Below are 21998 nucleotides of genomic sequence, written 5' to 3'. Positions count from 1 at the left end.
CCTCGCTAACTAAAACAGGATCCAGCCTGAAAGCACTGTGCTGGGAGCAGAGCTAAGGCCGCCGCAGCTGTGCCTCCTGGTTCGAGGGCCTCTCGAACGCGAGGCCAGCGGCTGAGGTCAGGGAGGTTCAGGGTGGACGCAGACGTGTTTTTACTGGGACAGCCAGCACCGGGCAAGTGCCGCAGCTGGCGGCGGCTTTTTCTGCTACCAAAACCTGCCAACGGTTTCCAGGTCAAGGCTGGATGCTTGCTGAGGTCTGTACTAGCCCAAACACAAGCGAGTTCAGCTCAGTTCTGTGGCCTGCGTGCTACAGATGAGATTTAAGATGAAAAAGTGAACGTTTTACAATGCGTTAATTGTGAGCTCCTTCCTTTCTCATGTCCCATTGCAGCTAACCACTTCACCTTGGCATGCTGTCCGTCTTCCCCAAACAAGTCTCAGATCATAAAATCATCAAATCTTTTAGGTTGGCCAAGCCCTTCAAGATCCCCAGCCCAACCATTGACCCAACACTGCCAAGGCCACCACCAAACCCATCAAGGGCAGAGTCATCATTTCATCTTGCCTGCCTTGGGGGCTGCATTATTTATAATGACAGTAAAACTGGGAATCACTGAGGTTGGGAAGGATCTCTAAGATCATCAGCCCAGCCGTCACCCCAACACCCCCATGCCCACTGAACCATGGCCCCCAGTGCCACCTCTGCCCGTGTTTTGAACCCCTCCAGGGCTGGGGACTCCCCCACCTCTCTGGGCAGCCTGGTCCAAGGCTTGACAGGAATGACACCAGGAAGACGCATGGCATGTATGGTTCCCTTCCAAAACTCAGGTTTCTGAGTCTCGAGACAAGGAACGCAAGACTGAAGCACTCACCTGCTCCATGAGCCCCACCGTACCTGACCAGTTACCAACCACTACAAACCACAACCAGCTTTACGCTGCAAATATCAGCCACAGCTCCACGAGGGAGGCTGAGGCGAGCAAGAAGGTGCAGAAGGAAATGCTCAGAGGCCCCAGAGACAGCACTCAGAAGCAAGGCGAAGACGGTACAACTGCAAAGCATCGCCCCAGCCCTCCATTCGCTCCCGGAGGGGCCGCCGCGTCCGCTCCCCGCCGGTGCGGCCCTGGGCAGCCCACGTCCCGCAGCTCTCCCAGGCAGAGTCCGACCCGAGGGCACCGGCGGGGAGAGAGCAACTCCATCCCGCTCCGATGCCACAGGACACCGGGACGCCGGGGGAAGATGCCTGCAATAACAACAACAAAACACCCCGCCACGTGATCGGACGCTACTCAGAAAACACCAAAACTCTTATCCAGGCTGCCTGCTCGCTGGCCCAAACGCCTTCCTAAAAACGGAGCTTTAGTGGAGCTGCACGCCGCGCTACCCCACGCTCCTGCCTTCCACAGGGGAGCCCCCGGCCTGCTCCGGAACAGGAGAGACAGCAGACCAGCGACGGGTGCTGGGATCTGCACCAAGCATTGCAAACGCTCGTATCTGTACAACCGTGCAGCCGCTCTGAATGTTAACTAAGCTCTCAGCCTTGACAACTTCCCGTAATAATCAAACCCACGGTTCGGCAGGCGCTGCGTGGAAGAGGATTCCCTCTCATCAGCTCCGAGCGCACACTTAAAACAATTCCCGCCAACAGCTTCTTCCTCCTTGGATGTGCAATGTGGGGAAGAGACGCTCTCGACGGGCGTTCTGCAAGAAAGTCCTTCATTTCGGTAAGTTTAACCTCATTTATAAAGCCGAGACAGCTCATTTTTACCACAGCCCGTCGAGCGCGTGAGGGCAGGAGAAAGCATGGTGGAAAGAGCCCCCGCAACAAACAAAACCCCACGACCGAGACGACCATCCCCAGCGCCTCAAGATCAGGACAGACGTGGGCCGAGGACAGACGGACGAGGCCTTTACGCAGACCCGTGGGCCGGGAGCCTCGGAGGCAGAGGTGCCAGCCCAAAGCCAGCCCGGCACCCCCAGGGCCCCACGTCCCCGTCCCGGGGGGTTTGGGCTGCTCGGGGGGGGCCAGGCTGGCAGCAGCCTCCGCACGGCAGCGAGCGGGGGGCAGGAACCCCCCACCCCAAACCCACGCCAGCCACCGCATCCGGAGCAGCGACAGCGGGGAGGGCGGCTGCTAAAATTACAGAACCCGCTGGCGCGGAGCAGAACCAGGCACCGCCGCTTCTGGCCACCGGTGAACGGGCAAAGGCAGCTCAGCCCCGGGGACGGGGCAGCGGGAGCCGCGCACACCCAGCGCCGGCGCCTCGCCCCGGGCCTGGCTTTCGGGGGCTTCACGGCGGGGAACCAGCCCGGGGGAAGCGGCCTGCGCCCTGCCCGCGCCCCCACGCCCCGGCCTGGGCCGCCTCAGGGGGCTGAGGGACCCCCGGGGGCCGCCGCCGCCCCGCTCCCCCCCCCGCCCCGCCGCGCTGCAGCGGCCGCCCCGGTACCGGCCGCGGTCCCGCCCGCGGGCCCAGCCACCCGCCACGTCGCACGGGCGCGGCCCGCACCCCCGGCCCGGCCCCGCACCCACGGCCGGCGCGGCCCCGGCGCCCCCCCCCCCCCGCTCCCCTCCCCCGCGGCGGCTGACAGCGGTCGCGCCCCCGCCGGCCCCGCGCCGCCGCTCACCGCGCTTGCCGGGGTCGTAGCCCACGAGGACGAAGTAGTCGGCCAGGCGGGCCATGGCGGCGGGCGGCGGCCGCTGCGCCGCGCTCACAGCCCCGCTGCCGCCGCTGCCGCCGCCGCCGCCGCCGCGCTCCCCGCCCGCCCGCGCTCCCCGCCGACCGCCGCCATCTTGGCCTCCCGCGCGGCCGGCCCGGCCACGCCCGCACTGCGCCTGCGCCGCCGCCGCCGCGGGGGGCGGGACCACGCCTCCCATTGGGCGCGCCCGGAGCGGGGGGCGGGGCCGGGGGGGAGGGGGCGGGGTCAGGAGGGGGCGGGGCCGCCGCGCGGGATTTTCCCCCCACGGGGGGGGGGCTGCGGCGAGCACGGGTGTGCGGGGGGACCCCGGTGTGCGGGGACCCCTCGTGTGCACGGACACGGGTGTGCAAGGACCCCCCCCGGGTGTGTGGAGACCCCTCATGTGCACGGACACGCGTGTGCGAGGAGCCCTGGTGTGCGGGGACCCCTCGTGTGCATGGACATGGGTGTGCAAGGAGCCCCGGTGTGCAGGGACCCCTCGTGTGCATGGACACGGGTGTGCAAGGAGCCCCGGTGTGCAGGGACCCCTCGTGTGCATGGACACGGGTGTGCAAGGAGCCCCGGTGTGCAGGGACCCCTCGTGTGCATGGACACGGGTGTGCAAGGAGCCCCGGTGTGCGGGGACCCCTCGTGTGCATGGACATGGGTGTGCAAGGAGCCCCGGTGTGCAGGGACCCCTCGTGTGCATGGACACGGGTGTGCAAGGACCCCCCCGGGTGTGTGGAGACCCCTCATGTGCACGGACACGCGTGTGCGAGGAGCCCCAGTGTGTAGGGACCCCTCAAGTGTGCATGGAAACGCGTGTGCAGGAACCCACTGGGTGTGCACAGCCCCCTCGAGTGTGCACAGTCGCGCATGTGTAGGGGGACCTCCCAGTGTGTGCACGGACCCCTCGTGCACAGTCACACGTGTGCAGGGACCCACAGTGTGCACGGCCCCTTTGAGTGTGCACGGACCCCCTGTGTGTGCAGACCCCTCATGTGCACGGACATGCGTGTGCAGGGGGACCCCGGGTGTGCAGGGGAACCCCCCCCCCAGTGTGCATGGACCCCTCCTGTGCACAGCCGGGCGTGTGTGGGGACCCCTGGTGTGCATGGACCCCTGGTGTGCATGGACACGCGTGTGCAGGGACCCCCCCGGGTGTGCAGGGGAACCCCTGGTGTGCACGGACACACGTGCAGGGAGCGCCGGTGTGCAGGGACCCCTCAAGTGTGCACAGACACACGTGTGCAGGAACCCACTGGTGTGCACAGACCCCTCGTGTGCACAGCCGGCCATGTGTAGGGAGCCCTGGTGTGCATGGACACACGCATGTGGGGATGCTGGGCGTGCGTGGACACGCGTGTGCAGGGACACCCCAACCCCAGTGTGCATGGACCCCTCGAGTGTGCACAGGACACGTGTGTGTGGGGGGACTCCCCGGGTGTGCGGGGACCCTCATGTGCACAGCTGGGAGTGTGTGGGGACCCCTGGTGTGCACGGACACGCGTGTGCAGGGACCCCCCCCCCAGTGTGCAGGGACCCTACGGGTGTGCAGTCACAGCGTGTGCGGGGAGCCCCCGGGTGTGCACAGACCCTTGTGAGCAGAGCCCTGAGTGTGCAGGGACCCCTCAAGTGTGCACAGACCCCGCGTGTGCGGCGACCCCTCATGTGTGGGGACACGTGTGTGCAGGGACCCCTGGTGTGCATGGATGCCCTTGCGTGGGCAGGCCCCCCCCGTGTGTGCAGGGACCCCCCTTTGTGTGCACAGCCCCACATGTGCGGGGACCTCTGGTATGCACAGCCACGCGTGTGTGGGGACCCCCCCCAGGTGTGCACAGTCACACGTGTGCTGGGACCCCCAGTGTGCAGACACGCACGTGCAGGGACCCCCCACGCTGGTGTGCAGGGACCCCTCGAGTGTGCACAGTCATGCGTGTGCGGGACCCCCCAGCTGTGCGGGGACCCCTTGTGCGCACAGCCAGCCGTGTGCGGGGAGCCCCAGTGTGCACAGACACGCGTGTGCAGGGACCCCTCCCCCGGGTGTGCATGGACCCCTCAAGTGTGCACAGCCACGCATGTGCGGGGACCCCCCCAGGTGTGCACAGTCACATGTGTGTTGGGACCCCCAGTGTACACAGCCACGCGTGTGCAGGGACCCCCTACGCCAGTGTGCAGGGACCCCTCGAGTGTGCAGAGTCATGCGTGTGCGGGGACCGCCCCCGGGTGTGCACAGACCTGTTGTGTGCAGAGCCCTGCGTGTGTGAGGACCCCTCGTGTGCACAGCCACGTGTGTGCGCCCCTCGAGTGTGCACAGCCGGGTGTGTGCGGGGAGCCCTGGTGTGCACAGCCATGTGTGTGCCGGGACACGCAGTGTGCACGGACCCCCCCCGTGTGCACAGCCACGCGTGTGTGCCCCTCGAGTGTGCACAGCCGGGTGCGTGCGGGGAGCCCTGGTGTGCACAGCCACATGTGTGAGGGAACCCCCGGCATGCACAGACCCCTTGTGTGCAGAGTCACGCGTGTGCAGGGCCCCCGGGTGTGCACGGACACGCGTGTGCTGGGACCCCCCAGTGTGCACACATGGCCCCCCCGGGGTGTGCGCAGCCCTGTGGTGTGCACGGTCCACCCCCACGGGCCACAGAGCCCCCCCGGCGTGCAAGGCCCCCCCGCAGTGCGCACAGCCCCCCAAAGTGTGCGTGGCCCCCCCCCTGGTGTGCATGGCCCCCTGTGTGCACAGCACCCCCCCCGGTGTGCACAGTCCCCCCAAAGCGTGCACAGCCCCCCAAAGCATGCAGAGCCCTGCCAAGGTGTGCACAGCCCCCCCAAAGCATGCACAGCCCCCCCAAAGCATGCACAGCCCCCCCAAAGCGTGCACAGCCCCCCCAAAGCATGTGCACACCCCCAAAGCGTGCACAGCCCCCCAAAGCATGAACAGCCCCCCCAAAGCGTGCACAGCCCCCCCAAAGCATGTGCACACCCCCAAAGCGTGCACAGCCCCCCAAAGCATGCACAGCCCCCCCAAAGCGTGCACAGCCCCCCCAAAGCATGTGCAGACCCCCCAAGGCGTGCACAGCCCCCCCAAAGCATGTGCACACCCCCAAAGCGTGCACAGCCCCCAAAGCATGAACAGCCCCCCCAAAGCGTGCACAGCCCCCCCAAAGCATGTGCACACCCCCAAAGCGTGCACAGCCCCCCAAAGCATGCACAGCCCCCCCAAAGCGTGCACAGCCCCCCAAAGCGTGCAGAGCCCCGCCAAGGCGTGCACAGCCCCCCCAAGGCGTGCACAGCCCCCCCAAAGCGTGCAGAGCCCCGCCAAGGCGTGCACAGCCCCCCCAAAGCGTGCACAGCCCCCCCAAGGCATGCAGAGCCCCCCCAAAGTGTGCGCAGCCCCCCTACATACACGCCCCTCTGGTGTGCAAAGCCCCCCCGGCACGCCTGCACCCCCCAGTTTGCAGCACTGTGCACCCCCCGGGGAGCACCCCCCCAGGGCGCCCGGGTGCGTACGGCCCCCCGGGTGTGCGCGGCCCCCGCACGCGTGGGCGACCACCCACGCCTGGCAGCCCCGGCGCGTGCACGGCCCCCCGTGCCGCACGGCCCCCCCGGGTGTGCGCGGCCCCGGGTGTGCCCCCGCCACGGGCGAGCACCCCTTGCGAGGGGTGGGATCCCCCCGCGGCCCCGAGGGACGGGATCGTGGGGCGCGGTGACCCCGTCCCTCGCCGCCGCCCGCGGGGTGCCGGGACGCACGCCCAGCGGTGGGAGACGCCGCGGGGCCTGGGGGTCCCGGCAGGACGCGGTGCCAGGTTTGCGGTGCCAGGTCTGCGGTGCCGGTTCCGCAGCGCCCATTCCGCAGCGCCGAGCCCGCAGCACCGAGCCCGCAGCGGTCCAGCCGGAGCCAGGATCAGGCCTTCAGAGAGCCGTCGAGCAGCCATGGTGGCAGCGCCCGTCCGGCAGCAGGGCCGTGGTGCCGGTGCCGGTCCCTCCCGGGGCGCTGAGCCCGTCCTGGCCGTCCCTGGCAGCTCCCACCGGGGCCCACGTCCCCCCGCAGCCGCCCCGGCACAAGCCCGGCAGCCGGGCCAGGGCCGGGGGAACGCGGTGTGCCAGAGGTGCCAGCGGCAGCGTGCCCCGGCACAGCCCCGCGGTGCCACCGGCCCGAGAGCCGAAGCGCCGGCCGCAGCGGCAGCCCCTACTTGCAGCGTGGCCGTCCCGTCCCGTCCCGTCCCGTCCCGTCCCGTCCCGTCGTGCGGCAGCAGCCGCCCCTGCGCCCCGGAGCTCCCCCTGTGCCAGGGCGCGTGGCTGGGGGTCCCGGGGCAGGACCCGCTGCCCGCGGCCGTGACCCTCCCGCGGCGAGCGGGATCGGCGGGCGTACGCCGCGGCAGGGCCGCCGCCGGAGCCGGGGAATGATTCATCGGAGAAAATCCCTGTTCCCACTCCCACGCGGGAGCGGGACGTGGGGTGCGTGCGGGATGGGGGGGCAGCCCGGCACCACCCGGCCTCGGCCCCCGCACCAGGCACACGCTGCCCTGCCGGCCATCGGCACGGGCAGAGGGAAGGCAGGAGCGGGTCAGCCCTGCCCGCGGGCAGCTGCCAGCCCGGTGGAGCCCGGCTCTGCCGAACCCCAGGGGCCGCAGCGGCGCTGGGAGCTCTCCAGCCCCCCCAGACCCCTCGGGGCTCCCCTCGGCCGGACCCCCGTGCGCCCACCGCTCAGGGCAGCGGGGCACGGGGAATATCCGAGGGCAGAGGGGCCAGCGGAAAGGCCCGAGGGGCGCAGAAATAGGGGCCGGAGAATCAGGGGATGTCGAAAAAATATCCTGCCCCTCCCTCCGGGCAGGGGGTGCGGGGTCCTGCGGGCCCCCAGGGGCAGCGGGTGCAGGGGCTGGGCAGACGCGGGCATGATGCAATCCTGCGCGGCCCTTGCACCTCCTGCCGCCCCGGCGTCACCGGCCGCTGCGCGCTGGGGCACGTGCAGCTCCGTGCCGCGGGCACCGTCCCGGTCCCTGCCTGCCCGCCCCGGGCACTGCCGTGGGGTCCCACCAGAGCCCCGCTGCCAGGGCGGGCACCGCGCCGGCTGGACCCTCCCCGGTGCCACCGCTGCTCCCACCGGGGCTTGTGGCACGCCGGTGACAAGCGCTGCCAGTCGCGCTGTGCGGGGCGGTGGGCGAGGGCAGCCTCCTCGAGGGTAAATCGGGATGAACCCCGCTTTATAATGGGGGTGTCCGTGTTTTCCTCCTCGACGGGTCCCCCGTTCCTTTGCTTTCCGGCATTGCCAGCTCGCCGCTGCTCCCCTGCGTCCCATGGTGCCAGGGCAGCGGGTGCCCGGCAGCACCAAGCCGCGGGCATCCCCGTGCCGCCCTGCTCCGCGTGCCCATGCCGCACGCCCACGCTGGTGTTGCGCAGCCATCGGCCTCTTTCCAGGGCTTGTGCTGGGTCTGCCGCGACACACTCGGCATCGTCCGTGGCCCCAGTTCCCTGCCCGCGATGCCCCCGGCACCATCTGTGGCCCCGGCTCCCTGCCCACAGTGCCCGGCACCGTCTGTGGCCCCGGTTCCCTGCCCGCGGTGCCCCCGGCATCGTCAGTGGCCCCAGCTCTGCAGGGCAGGAGCAGCCCCACAGCCAACCTGCCCCAAACCCCCGATGCCTCGAGCCACTGCTGTGGGTCTGGATCCTGCGGCGGGGCACACGCGGCTCGGCACTCGCCGTGGGACCACCTCGGAGCGGGTGATGCCGGGCCCATGGCCTCCCTGCCGTGCCATGGGTGCCGAGCCCCACTGCACCCATGGGTGCCATGCGGCCACGGGCCTCCCTGCGGCCCCACGGCCACTGCTGTTAGAGGGAGGCCCAGCCCTGCCCGGCGCGGGTGACACGGGGGCTGTGCTGGGGTCCCCAGCCCTGTGGCGGAGCACGGGGGGTCCCCAGGCTGCACCCCTGCCCAGGGGTCGGGGGCCCAGAGCTCCCTGCCATGGCAACCTGCAGCTGCGCATCCCCGAGCCCGCGTGCAGTGGGACCCCCAGCACCTGGGTGGGTGTCCCACCGCTGCCTGCCCGCACCCCTCAGCCGGCTTTTGTGTCACCAACGGCGCTTTGTGTCCCCCTCCCTGCTTGCCCCAGGGCTGGACCCTTCTGTGGGGACACTGGGGATGCTGGGGATGCTGGGGACGCTGGGGATGATGGGGACCCTGGGGATGCTGGGGACGCTGGGGATGCTGGGGATTCCGGGGACACTGGGGATGCTGGGGATGCTGAGGATGCTGGGACCCTGGGGACACTGGGGATGATGGGGGCACTGGGGACACTGGGGATGCTGGGGATGACAGGGACACTGGGGAGACTGGGGACCCTGGGGACCCTGGGGACACTGGGGACGCTGGGGACCCTGGGGATGCTGGGGACCCTGGGGACACTGGAGACGCTGGGGACACTGGGGATGCTGGGGACCCTGGGGACCCTGGTGATGCTGGGGATGCTGGGGACCCTGGGGACCCTGGGGACACTGGGGACACTGGGGACACTGGAGATGCTGGGGACGCTGGAGACCCTGGGGATGCTGGGACCCTGGGGACCCTGGGGACGCTGGGGACGCTGGGGACGCTCCCCATGTTCGCAGGGCCAGAGGACAGGTTTCTCCTCTCTCCCGGCTATTTCTGGCCATTTCCCGCAGCCGCAACGCAGCACCGAGCGCCGTCGGAGCGGCTCCGCCACCATTTTCCCGGCCGGGGGCATGGGCACAGGGGCCGTGGCGGTGCGGGGGCCGCGTTCCCCTCAGCCCACATCTCCGCAGCTACTGGCGGTGATTCAGCCTGACGGAATCGCTCGTCCCCGACGCCTCCTGCCGCTCCCCGCATCCCGCGCCGTCGGCGAACCCCTTCACCTCGCCTTCCACCCTGCTCCCAAGCAGGGCAGGGATGCTCCGTCACAGCCTGGGCCGTGCCCCGCACCCCGGGATGAGCGGGGGGCTCTGCCCCGCGCCCCCTTCTCAGCCACCAGCACCCGAAACCTTCGCTTGGGTTTGAAATCCCTTGGGAAGAGCGGAGCCACGGCGCGTTTGGACGTCCCCGTGTCCTGGCTCTGCCCTTCCCAGCCCCGAGCGGCCGGAGGAGCTGGGTCAGGGGGAGCCGGGGCTGCTGCCGGGTGTCACCGGTGGTGGGGCACCCACCGCACCCACCGCAGGCAGAGGAGCCCGGTGCGTCCCCGTCCGTGCCACACCGGGCAGGGAGAGCTCTGGGAACGCCGCGGGGACGCAGCAAACCCCGGGGAGCCTTGGGGCCCGGCATCTTCCCGTGCCCTCGGGGGGCTCGGCACCGCGCCCAGCGCTATAGCGGGGGGATCGATGGGGGTCCCGGCCACGCATGCACCGCTGGCGGGCTCTGCCCGGCTGCTGCTTGGCCCCGCGGCCGCCGGCCGCAGCGGGGATGCAGGCAGGAGGCCGGGAGGGTGCAGGCAGCGGGGCAGGCAGGGCAGCGGGGACAGGGTCGGGAGCGGGGCTGAGGTGCCGTGCGCGGTGATGTGGGTGCCCGGGGCGCTCGGGGGGGTGGGTGCGTTTTGGGTGGCAGAGCCCTCGCCCCGGGGCACCTCCGTCTGAGCAGGGCGAAGCGCCGCGAGCGGACGGGTTTCGGCAGGGCGTTTGCCGCCCGTTCCCTCGCTGGCAGAGGCCGCTGGCAGGTTTCCACGCGGCTCCTCGGGAGAACTCCCCAAATTCCCGGCTGGGAGGGGAATTCCCCGGCCAGCCCTCCCCAGCACGTGCCCCCCCCCGCGCACGCACGGCTCCCCTCCCCTGCCCCATGCGTGGGGGTCAGCCACAGCTCTGCCGTGATGGGGGGGCTTCGCCGTGATAGAATCATTTTGGTTGGACAAGACCTTTAGGATCACCGTGTCTAACCGCAGGGGAGCTCTGCCCGGGCGAGGGGGGAAGCCGTGACGAGGCGTGAAGCCGTGATGAGGGGCAAAGCCGTGATGTGGGGCGAAGCCATGATGGGGGGCAAAGCCATGATGAAGGGCGAAGCCGTGATGAGGGGCAAAGCCGTGACGTGGGGCGAAGCCGTGATGAAGGGCGAAGCCATGACGAGGGGCGAAGCTGTGACGTGGGGCAAAGCCCTGATGTGGGGCAAAGCCGTGACGTGGGGCGAAGCCGTGACGAGGGGCAAAGCCATAATGAGGGATGAAGCCGTGATGTGGGGCGAAGCCATGATGGGGGGCAAAGCCATGATGAGGGGCAAAGCCATGATGAGGGGCAAAGCCATGACGTGGGGCGATGCCGTGATGAGGGGTGAAGCCGTGCCGAGGGGCGAAGCCGTGACGAGGGGCAAAGCTGTGCCGAGGGGTGAAGCCGTGCCGAGGGGCGAAGCCGTGACGTGGGGCAAAGCCGTGACGTGGGGCAAAGCCATGATGGGGGGCAAAGCCATGATGAGGGGCGAAGCCGTGACGAGGGGCGATGCCGTGATGAGGGGTGATGCCGTGATGAGGGGCAAAGCCATGATGGGGGGCAAAGCCGTGACGAGGGGCGATGCCGTGATGAGGGGTGAAGCCGTGCCGAGAGGTGAAGCCGTGATGAGGGGCAAAGCGTGGCGCCCAGGCGCGGTCCGGGAGAAGCCCTGGGTGCCCCGGCGCGGTGATTCAGCACGGCCGCGGCAGGGTGCCGCCCGCTCCCGCACCCATCGCTCCCAGCCCGGCAGCTGCAGTAAAGGCGTGTTTACCTTCCTGCTCGCCTGCGTCATCTGCGGCCGCCACGCTGCCAGCCCGGCCAGGGGTCTGGGGCTCTGGACCACCCCGGGGACCCCCCGTCACCCCACGCTCTGCAGACCCCCAGGCGACGCTGCCGCCCTGGGGAACCGGGGGGTCCCGGGGGACGCGGCCAGGAGGGTCGCAGAGGGGCTCAGGGGTGCGGTGCCGGCCCCTCGGCGTGCAGCCGCTGCCCGGGGGCCGCTGGGCAAGGGAGGGTGCAGGGACCTCGCTCTGCCTCCCCCCCCCATCCCTGGGGTGGGTGCTCGTGGGCGGGGGGTGCAGCCCGCCCCGCTCCTTTCCCATGCACCTGCCCCCAAAACCATTTTTTTGGCGAGCGGGAGACGGGAGCGGGGCTGCAGCTGCTGCTCTGGGTGCCCACCCTCCCCTGCGGCCCCAGCCGGGAGGCAATTCCGCGAATTGCAACCGAGCAAGCGATTCCCATGGCTGGAAGCCAGGCTGCCTCCCAGGAGAGAGGGCGCGGGCGAGCGCTGCCCGTCCCCAGCGGTGAGCCGGGGCAGCCGGGGCGATGGCAGCTCCGGGTGCGGGTCCGGCCACGGCACAGCTGGATGATGGCAGCTCCCGGTGTGGGTCTGGCCATGGCACGGCCGGATGATGGCAGCTCCCGGTGTGGGTCTGGCCACGGCACGGCCGGACGATGGCAGCTCCCGGTGCGGGTCCAGCCATGGCACGGCCCTGGGTGCGGGTGAGCCCGGACGCCGGGTTACCCAACGCAGCGGCAGCAGTGAGCTCTGCCAGCATGGCCATGGGCCGGCAGCAGGATGGTGAAGCAGGACCCGGGGTCCTTCCCGGCGCCTGGCAGCGGCGATCCCTCAAGAAGGGCAGGGAGATGGGTTCTGCCCTTGCTGCGGCAGCCCGGTGGCTCGGCCGTGGCTCTGCCGTGTGCCCAGGGCAGGGGCAGGCGGAGGGAGATGCTCCTGCTCCTGCTGCTGCTCCTGCTCCTGCTGCTGCTCCCGCTCCTGCTGCCGCTCCTGCTCCTGCTGCTGCCCCCGTTCCTGCTGCTGCTCCTGCTCCTGCTGCTGCTCCTGCTCCTGCTGCTGCTCCTGCTGCTGCTCCCACTCCTGCTGCTGCTCCCGCTCCTGCTGCTGCTCCCGCTCCCCTGCTCCGCAGCAGCGCCCGGAGCCGCAGAACCGAGCCGTGCCGGGGGTCCCGGCTGAGCCCCGGCCTCCCACTCACCCCCTGCCCCGCAGCGTGGGAAGGGGCGCCCGGGCAGCGAGGGCTGCTCCCCCCATTAGCAACGCTAATTAGCCACAGCGTGCGCCTCACGCTGGTGTTGCTGACCCCGGTGACCGGGGGTTTGTCCCCAGGCTGGCAGCGGCCGACGCTGCCCCACACCGGGGTCCGGATGGGGACCGGCGCAGGGTCCCGGGAGGTGCCGGGGGTGAGCCCCAGCCCGGACCCCCATCACGGCACGGCACGGCACTGCCTTCGGCGCCGGCACCACGCCAGAGCCGTGCCGGGGGGCTCCGCGCTGGAGCCCGCAGGGTGAGATCCCACCGGGGCGCAGCCCGAGGGGACGCCGCGGGGGCGGTGGGCTCTGGGCAAGGGTCCGGTGCATCGGCGGCCGACGGCAGCGTGTGCCACGCCGGGGCTGTGCTGGGTGCTCGGCCCCGCGTGCCCCCGCCCGCAGCTCCGCTGCCTTGTTTTCACGCCAGGTTTCTCCCTCCCTGGGATAATTCAGCAACAAACAAGCGGAAGAGCCCGGCACGCCGCAAAAATTCCCCCCGGGAGACGTGCGGTGAGCTGGGGGCCGTGGTGCCGGGGGAAGGCTGTGCCGCTTCGGGCCGGGGCTGGACCCGCAGCCCCGTTTGGGGGGGGTCTGTCCCCATCGCCCCCCGATCAGGTGCTGCCGCAAATCCCCCCGCACCGGGAGCGGGTGTTTGAAGCCTTTGTGTCCTGATAATGCGGAAAAATCCCAGCGATTCGGAGCACGCGGAGGCCCCCGGCCCCTCGGCCGTGGTGGGGGGAGCGGCAAGGGAGGGGACGCGGGCACCCCCGCCCCGGGGCCCGGACCCCGGCTCAGACACCTTGGGGTGCTGGGGGGGGTCCTCACCCCGTCCCCGTCCCCGCGGCGCGGGCACCGTGGACACCCAGACCCCCGGCCCGGCGCGGGAGGCGGGGGGTCCCGGCGAGGGGGTCCGGTGGGGACCCCTCCCCGGATGAGCTCTGGCTGCCCGGCCGGAGGAGCAGCACCCCAGGAGCACCCCGAGCCCCAATCCTGCCCCCCGGGCACCCCTGGCAGCTGCTCCCCGCCGCCTCTGGTTTCGGCGAGCTGCTTCCCCCCGCGGCGGGGAAACGCGGGGCCTGGTCTGACCTCTGCGGATTCCGCTCCCGAATTGTTTGCAAAGGCCCCATGTGATGTTTAAAAACATCAACCCAAATGGGCCCCGGAGAGCGGCTCTGGCCCCGCCGCTGGCGCTGCTGGGCAGCGGCCGGGGGGTGCTGGGGTGCTGCCCCCCGAGGGGATGTGGGGCAGATGTGGGGCAGAGGTGGGGCAGAGCCAGCCGAGCCGGGGGCACCGGGCTTCCCTGTGCACCGGAGAAGGGAAGGGGGGCAGGATGCAGCCCTCTCCCTCCAGCCTGGCTTTGGGGAGCGTGGGGAGCGGCGAGCGGAGCCGGGGGGCTCTGCCCGTGTCCCCCCCGAGCTCCCCGGCACGGCAGTGGGATGTGGGGCGCAGGCTGGGGGGTGCTGGGGTGCCCCCGGGGATGGGCCCCGCTCCCCGGGGTGCTGCGCGGCGGCGGGCGGGAGGAGCGGGGTTTGGCAGGGCCGAGCGTGGCGTGACGTGGCGCAGCACCGCTGCCAGGGCCTGGCAGGGCCCAGTGCCACCCGGCATGGCCCTCGCTGCCGTGGCCGGCCCCGGGCGCAGGTGCTGGGGAGGGCGCTGGGACTGGGGGGACCCCAGCCCCCCGCATCAGCCCCAGCCCCGATTCCCTGCGTGGCTCCCCCAGCCCCAGCCCAGCCCCCCTGGATGGGTCCCTCATCCCATCCCATCCCATCCCATCCCGTCCCATCCCGTCCCGTCCCATCCCATCCCATCCCATCCCATCCCATCCCATCCCATCCCATCCTGTCCCGTCCCGTCCCGTCCCATCCCATCCCATCCCATCCCATCCCATCTCCTTCCCAGGCCCCCTGGATGGGTCCCCTATCCAGTCCCAGCTCCATCCCAGCCACCCCAGCCTGCACCCCCATTCTGTCCCCCAATCCCATCCCATTCCAGCCCAGCTCTATCCCAGCCCACCCAGCCCAGCCCAGCCCAGCCCATCTCATCCCAACTCCATCCCATTCCCCTGGCCCACCCCCCTACCCCATCCCAGCTCCAGCCCAGCCCAGCCCAGCCCCCATCCCATCCCATTCTATCCCAGCTCCATCCCATCCCAGCTCCATCGCATCCCAGCCCCCCCATCCCGCCCATCCCATTCCTGCCCCATCCCATCCCAGCTCCATCCCAGCCCCCCCATTCCCATCCCATCTCATCCCATCCCAGCCCAGCCCCCCCATCCCATCCCATCCTATCCCATCCCACCCCACCCCAGCCCCCCCCATCCCAGCCCCCCCATCCCATTCCCATCCCATCCCAGCGCCCCATCCCATCCCATCCCATCCCATCCCATCCCGTCCTATCCCACCCCAGCCCCCCCATCCCACCCCCTCCCCATCCCGGCCCCGCTCCGGGCGGGCCCCGGGGGGCGGCGCGGGGTGGGGGCGGCGGGGCCGGTGCGGGGCCGGTGCGGGGCCGGTGCGGGGCCGCCCCCGGCCGTGGCTCCTCCCGCCGCCGCCCGGCTCCTCCTCGCCCGCCGCGCCGAGCCCGGCGATATTAACCGGGGCCGGGGCGGGGAGCGGCAGCGCCGAGCCAGGCACGGAGCCGGCCCGAGCCCCGCAGCCGGTACGGCCGGGACCCCCGGGACCCCGCGCCGCGGGCCGGGCCGGGGCAGGGGCGGGCGGAGCGCGGCGGGGGGGCAGGGGCCGAACCCGGCGCCCAGCCCAGCCCCCAGCCCAGCCCCGCGCCCTTCTCCTCTCCCCGCAGCCGCTGCCCCGGCCCCGGCCCCGGCCCCGGTCCCGGCCCCGGCCCCGCCATGCGAGCCCCGGCGCCGCTGCCGCTGGGTTGCATCAGCCTGGTGCTCTGCCTGCTGCAGCTGCAGCTGCCCGCCGGCCGCGCGACCCAGCGCAGGTGAGCCGGGACCCCGCACCCCGGGACCCCGCACCCCGGGACCCTGCACCCCTGTCCCGCACCCCCTGTCCCGCACCCCGGGACCCTGCACCCCGGGACACTGCACCCCTGTCCCGCACCGCTGTCCTGCTCCCCTGCCCGCACCCCGGGACCCCGTACCCCTGTCCTGCACCCCCTGCCTGCACCCCTGCCTGCACCCCAGGACCCCTCACCCCAGGACCCCACACCCCTGCCTGCACCCCGGGACCCCGCACCCCCTGTCCTGCACCCCCCTCCTGCACCCCAGGACCCCTCACCCCGGGACCCTGCACCCCCTGCCCGCGCCCCGGGACCCCACACCCCAGGACCCTGCCCCCCTGCCCTGAACCCCCTGCCCACACCCTGGGACCCTGAACCCCCTGCCCACACCCCTGCCCGCACCCCTGTCCTGTACCCCTGCCTCCCACCGGGACCCTGCACCCCCTGCCCGCACCCCCTGTCCCGCACCCCCCTCCTGCACCCCTGCCCCCTCCTGGGACCCTGCACCCCCTGTCCTGCACCCCCTGCCCCCCAGGACTCTGCACTCCCTGTCTGCACCCCCACCCCCTGCCTGCACCCCTGTCCTGTACCCCCTGTCCCGCACCCTCTGCCCCCCCCCCAGGACCCCACACCCCTGTCCTGCACCCCCTGCCCCCCCCGGGACCCTGCACCCCTGCCCGCACCCCTGCCTGCACCCCCTGCCCCCCCCGGGACCCTGCACCCCTGCCCGCACCCCTGCCTGCACCCCCTGCCCCCCCCGGGACCCTGCACCCCTGCCCGCACCCCTGCCTGCACCCTCTGCCCCCCCCGGGACCCTGCACCCCTGCCCGCACCCCTGTGCACGGTGGCTCTGTCCCCCCTGCCCGCACCCCCTGCCCGCCCCCCAGCCCAGGGCACCCTGCGCCCCCCTGCCCACCCCCCTGCCCGCCCCCCTGCCAGGGGCACCCTGCACCCCTACCCGGGGCACCCTGCGCCCCCCTGCCCACACCCCCTGCCCGCCCCCCAGCCCGGGGCACCCTGCACCCCTGCCCAGGACTCAGCCCCACACCCCCTGGGCCCAGCCCCACAGCCGTGCCCCCCGCGGGGGCTCCGTGCCCCCCTCCCACCCCAGCCTGCGCCGGGCAGCCCCGCGTCCGTCTGTCCCGCCGTCCCCGCGCCGAAGCCCCTCGTGCCGGTGGCAGGTTGCGGGCAGGTGCTCGGGGGCGCGGGGGGACGCACGACGCCGTCTCCCACCCAAACCCCAACCCCGCCTTTGCGGGGGCCCTGCGGGGGCCCGGGGAGGCGAGGGGGTGGGAGCGGGGCGAGGGGTCCCCGGCCCCTGTGCCACACCTCGTCCCACCGGGAACAGCGGGGACAGCGCTGGGAGGGGGCAGGATGCGTGCGGGGCCATGGCGTGTGGGGCCGCGGGGCCGCTCTGCGGGTTTGGGAGGCCGCGGGGGCCGGAGCGGTACATGTGCACGCGTGTGCAAGCGTGTGCGTGCGGGGCATGCGAGGGTCGCTACATGCCATGACGGGCGTGCGAGGGTCGGGACGGGTGTTGGGTACGCGCTGTGTGCCAGAGCTCACGGGGCGCCTGTGCCAAGGCGTGTGTGGCCGCACATGCGTGTGCCAAGGCGTGTGTGGCCGCACACGCGTGTGCCAGGCTGCGGCGTGCCCGCACCTCCTCTCCTGGACCTCCTGCCGAAGGAGGCAGCCGGGGCCGGGAGCGCAGCTCCCGCGGGCGCCGCGTGTGCATGCGTGCACGCGTGTCTGCGCGCACGGGCTCTCCGGGGGTGCATGTTGCTGCTTGAGGAGCGGGTTTGGGCCGTGCCCGGCGCCGTGGGAAGCCTGCGTCTGGCTCCGGAGGGATCTGCGTGCGGCTCCTGCCTGGCGCCGCGGGCAGCCGTCGGCGCAGCTCCGGGGGCGTGGGATGCGGGGGGGGGGGAGGGGGCCTGCCTGGCCGCGTCCCGCTGCGGGGATGGATGCGGGGGGCCGCGACCCCCGGCGTGGGCTGGGCCGCTCCTGCCACGGCTGCGGGATGGCGCGGCCGCCGCGGGCTGGGGGTCCCCGGGACGCGCGGAGGGGCCGGTGCAGCCGGCGGCAGCCCTGGGGTCGGTGGGTGCCCCGCGGCGTGTCCGGCCAGGCTCGCGAAGCCCCCCGGCACCAAGCATGGAAGCCGGAGCGGCGGCGATCCCGCGGGATCCGGATGCGCCGGGAGCTTGGCCGGGGTGGGCGCGTGCCATGCCGGGGCCGGCTGGGGTGACGCCGGGGCAGGAGGCCGGCGCGGGGAGCGTGGGCAGCTCTGCGGCCACAGCCGTCCCATGGCACGCCAGGCACGGGGGCTGCTCGGCCTGGGGTCCGGCGGTGCCTGGGAGAGACCTCCCCAGCTCTCCTGGTTGCGGCTAAACCACGACGCCGGCAAAGCCCCGCGTGCCACGGCAGCACCGGGGCGGGAAGGCCGAGGCTGCCGGTGTTTCCGGGCACCGGCCGCCTCCTGTAAACACGGCCTGGGACGGGAAGGGGCGGCGGGCGCTCGCCGGCCCCCCTGGTGCTTCCCGTCTCCGCAGAGCCGGAGGAATTTGGCCTCTGTCCCCGCTCCCAGGGCTCGTGGCCAAGCGGCGTCCGGCCTCGACCCGGCCGTGCCGTGCTGTGCCGTGCTGTGCCGTGCCGTGCCAAGCCCTCCGGCACCAGCTTTCCCCGCAGCCCTGGGCGTACCTGCGTGTGTGCCGGGGCTGTAGAGTGTGTGCTGGGACACGCGTGTGCCTGCGTGTGTACAGGGCTTGTAGGGTGTTTGTGCTGGGACACGCATGTGCCTGTGTGTGTGCAGGGCGTGTGTGTGCTGGGACACATGTGCCCGCGTGTGTGTACAGGGGTTACAGGGTGTGTGTATGTGCTGGGACACACGTGTGCTTGTGTGTGTGCCAGGGTTACGGGGGGGTGTGTGTGCTGGGACACGCATGTGCCTGCATGTGTGCAGGAGTTACAGGGTGTGTGTGTGCTGGGACACACATGTGCCCATGTGTGTACAGGGGTTACAGGGTGTGTGTGTGCTGGGACACATGTGTGCCCATGTGTGTACAGGGGCTACAGGGGGTGTGTGTGTGCTGGGACACGCGTGTGCCTGCATGTGTGCAGGAGTTACAGGGTGTGTGTGCTGGGACATGCGTGTGCCTGCATGTGTACAGGAATTACAGGGTGTGTGTGTGCTGGGACATGCATATGCCTGTGTGTGTAACGGGTTACGGGGAGGGGTGTGTGTGCTGGGACACACGTGCCCATGTGTGTACAGGGGTTACAGGGTGTGTGTGTGCTGGGACACGCATGTGCCCATGTGTGTACAGGGGTTACAGGGGGTGCGTGTGTGCTGGGACATGTGTGTGCCTGTGTGTGTGTGGTGGTTATAGAGTGTGTGTGTGTGCTGGGACACACATGTGCCTATGTGTGTACAGGGGTTACAGGGGGTGTGTGCTGGGACACGCATGTGTCCGTGTGTGTACAGGGGTTACAGGGGGTGTGTGCTGGGACACGCATGTGTCCGTGTGTGTACAGGGGTTACAGGGGGTGTGTGCATGCATGTGCAAGCTGGGACCTGCGCCTGCCTACGCGTGTGCGCAGGGGTCACCGCGTGTGCGCCTGTCTGCACGCACACCGGGCCGCGGGCGTCCTGTGCGTGTCCAGGGGCTGCAGAGGGAGGGAGCGCGTGCGCGTGTGCTGGGACACGCGTGTGCCCATGTGCGTACAGGGGTTACTGCGTGTGTGTGTGTTCCCGGGTAGCAAAAGGGGGTGAGCGTGCCGGGATGTGCGTGTGCAGGGCGGTGCCGGTGCTGGGTGCCGGTGCGGGCAGCGCTGCCCCGGCCACGCAGCCATGTGCCAGCACCGCAACCGCCCGGCTGCCACGGATTCCTCCGGGGCAGCGACCCGGGCCGGCAGAGTCCCGGGGCCGCTGCGGCAGGTGCCGCTGGCCGCTGCGGGGTCACCGGCTCCGTGGCAGGGGGGAGGCCAAGCTGGGCTGCGCCGGAGCTGGCAGCGCCGGGGGGGGTCCCCGTTTGTGCCCCCGAGCTCGGGCACGGCCCTGGCAGCGCCTGCGCTTGTGGGTCGGCGGCAGGTTTGGCGTGGGGCCGGCGGCGGTGCTGCCGTGGGGGGGCCGTGGGGGCCCATGGGGGTCCCCTCTGCCCGCGGAGCCCAGCGGGATGGGGTGGGGGGACACGGGGGTGCCCCAGCCCTCCAGATTTGGGGTGTGAAGGCGCTGGGCCGGGGCTGCAGCCAGCTCCCGCCGCGGCGTGACGCCGGCGCACGGAGTACGTGTGCGGCTGCAGGTAGCAGCTCCCCTTCCCTGGCCGCCGCCGCCGCCGCCTCCTCCTCCTCTTCGCGCCCTGGCAGGCCCGGGGCCCGGGCAGAGCCGCCGGGAGAGGCAGGCGAGGTGCCCACGGCCGGGCTGGGGGGGCTGCCTTCGCCCCGGCCCACCGTGGCACCCCCGGCACGGCCAAAACCCTTCACCCCTGCTCTCCTTGGTGCCACGCAGCCCCCGCTGCCGCGGCTCTGCCCGCTGAGCCTTGCCCGCCGCTCTCTTGCAGGGAGCCCCCGGACCGGAGACCCTCCCCGGCCTCGCTCCTCGGGGACCCCCCGGGCCCGCAGCCCCCCGCTCCGCTGCAGCTCGCCGGCAGCCCTCGGCACAGACCCCTCGTCCCGCGGCACGGCCCGAAGCTCATCCCGCGCCACGGACCCCGGCTCGCCCCCCGGTACAGACTGCTCATCCCGCGGCAGCGCCCGAAGCTCGCCCCCCGGTATGGACCCCAGCGTGGTGCCCCCCTGACCCCCCGGCAGCACCCGAAGCTCGCCCCCCGGCACGGACCCCAGCGCGGTGCCAGTGTGGACCCCCGGCAGCACCCGAAGCTTGCCCCCCCGGCACGGACCCCAGCGCGGTGCCCCCCTGACCCCCCGGCAGCACCCAAAGCTCGCTCCCCGGCACGGACCCCAACGTGGTGCCAGCGTGGACCCCCGGCAGCACCCGAAGCTTGCCCCCCGGCACGGACCCCAGCGCGGTGCCCCCCTGGCCCCCCGGCAGCACCCGAAGCTTGCCCCCCGGCACGGACCCCAGCGCGGTGCCCCCCCTGGCCCCCCGGCACGCCGTCCTGCGGCACGAGCCCCGGCACGAGCGGGGCCGGCGTCACGCGGCGGGGCGCCTGCAGCCGGCGCAGCTGCTGCGGGTGGGCTGCGTGCTGGGCACCTGCCAGGTGCAGAACCTGAGCCACCGCCTGTGGCAGCTGATGGGCCGCTCGGGCCGCCAAGACTCGTCCCCCATGAACCCCAACAGCCCCCACAGCTACGGCTGAGCCGCTGGGGAGGGGGTCCCCGCACTGGACTGCCTGGCCCCGTGCCCCCCCGGCCCCCCAAAACCCTGCCCCGCAGGACCCTCCCCCCCCAATAACTAAAGCGCTTCCGGAGTCGAGACGTGGCTGGGCTCCCTCCGCACCTTCCCGGGGTGCCCGGTGCTTCCCAATCCCGGGGGGCAACCCGGCTCCGGCCACGGCCCCACCGGGGACGCGGGGGCCAGCGGGAGCGTCCCCACGGCGGGGGTCCCACCCCGTCGCCGGCCGGAGCCCCGCCGGCGAGCCCGCGGTGGCCCGCAATGGCTGGCGGTGGCCCGTGGGCCCCGTGGCCGCTGACAGCGGGTCCAAGGGGCGTCGGGGGGCGGGGGGGGATCCTGCTGACCGCAGCAGCGCCTTGCGCAAGAGCGCGGGGCCGAGCCCCTGGCCGCGCTCCCGCCTGACTCAGCAGCTCAGCACCCTGCCCCGGCACGCGCGGCCACGGGTGCGGCAAGCCCTGCCGCGGCACCCACCCCGGGAACCCCTCCTGCGCCCGCCCGGGGCGGCGTGGCCGTGTCGGGGGGTGCGGGGGTCCTGCGAGACCCCGCTGCAGCCCAGCTCCTTCCCAATGCGGGGGTCCCGGGTCAGACTCATGGCAGAGCCCGGGGTGCCTTGGGGGGGTCCCGTCCTCCGCGGAGAGGGTGCTGTCCCCCTGGCACCCCACCTTCGCCCTGCGGGGAGCGGGTGCTGGTGGGCGCCGGGCGATGGCGAGCAGCCCCCGAGCGTGGCGGGGGGCAAGGAAAAGCCCCCTCGGTGCATGGATGGGGAGGGCTGCACGGGTTGGGGTGGGGGTCTGCGGACACGAGGGGACCCCCGGTATCCCTGTCGCGCCGGGCCGTGACCCCCCGGCAGTGCCGGTGTCACCCCCGGGGCCTGGTGGGACGGGGTGTGCGGCTCCGGTCACCCACCTGGCAGCAGCCTGGGGGGGTCCCCAGACCCCCAAATCCTGGGCTGCCTGGCGCAGGGACAGGCGGTTGCGGGGGGATGGATCCAGCCCCGCGTGGGGAGGGCAGGGAGCCCAGCGCGTCGGCACAGTGATCCTGCCGGGCCCCC

At 72.2% G+C, this 21998-nt stretch overlaps 2 protein-coding genes across 2 annotated transcripts in view; one reads left to right on the top strand and one right to left on the bottom strand.

Annotated features, from left to right (window-relative positions):
* Positions 1-2680, bottom strand: part of SBF1 (SET binding factor 1) — a 102655-nt gene extending 99975 nt beyond the window's left edge. The window contains exon 1 of the mRNA XM_075726609.1: positions 2626-2680. Within this exon, the coding sequence (XP_075582724.1) occupies positions 2626-2680 (55 nt within the window). The remainder of the gene's footprint in view (positions 1-2625) is intronic.
* A 12807-nt stretch (positions 2681-15487) lies between these two features.
* ADM2 (adrenomedullin 2) lies at positions 15488-20912 on the top strand. The gene is made up of 2 exons (XM_075726332.1): positions 15488-15582; positions 20645-20912. Exons 1-2 carry the CDS (start codon positions 15488-15490, stop codon positions 20910-20912), a joined length of 363 nt encoding a protein of 120 aa, XP_075582447.1.
* The last annotated feature ends 1086 nt before the right edge of the window (positions 20913-21998 follow it).

The sequence above is a fragment of the Pelecanus crispus genome, chromosome 1, assembly GCF_030463565.1.
Source record: "Pelecanus crispus isolate bPelCri1 chromosome 1, bPelCri1.pri, whole genome shotgun sequence".
NCBI lineage: Eukaryota > Metazoa > Chordata > Aves > Pelecaniformes > Pelecanidae > Pelecanus > Pelecanus crispus.
The sequence above is the reverse complement of the archived record's forward strand: the minus strand, read 5'-3'. Positions and strand labels throughout refer to the sequence as shown.

Coding starts and splice junctions, on each gene's coding strand:
- ADM2 (XM_075726332.1), top strand. CDS start 15,488: ATGCGAGCCCCGGCGCCGCTGCCGCTGGGTTGCATCAGCCTGGTGCTC. Junction 15,583..20,644: donor GGCCGCGCGACCCAGCGCAG/GTGAGCCGGGAC, acceptor GCCCCCCGGCAG/CACCCGAAGCTTGCCCCCCG.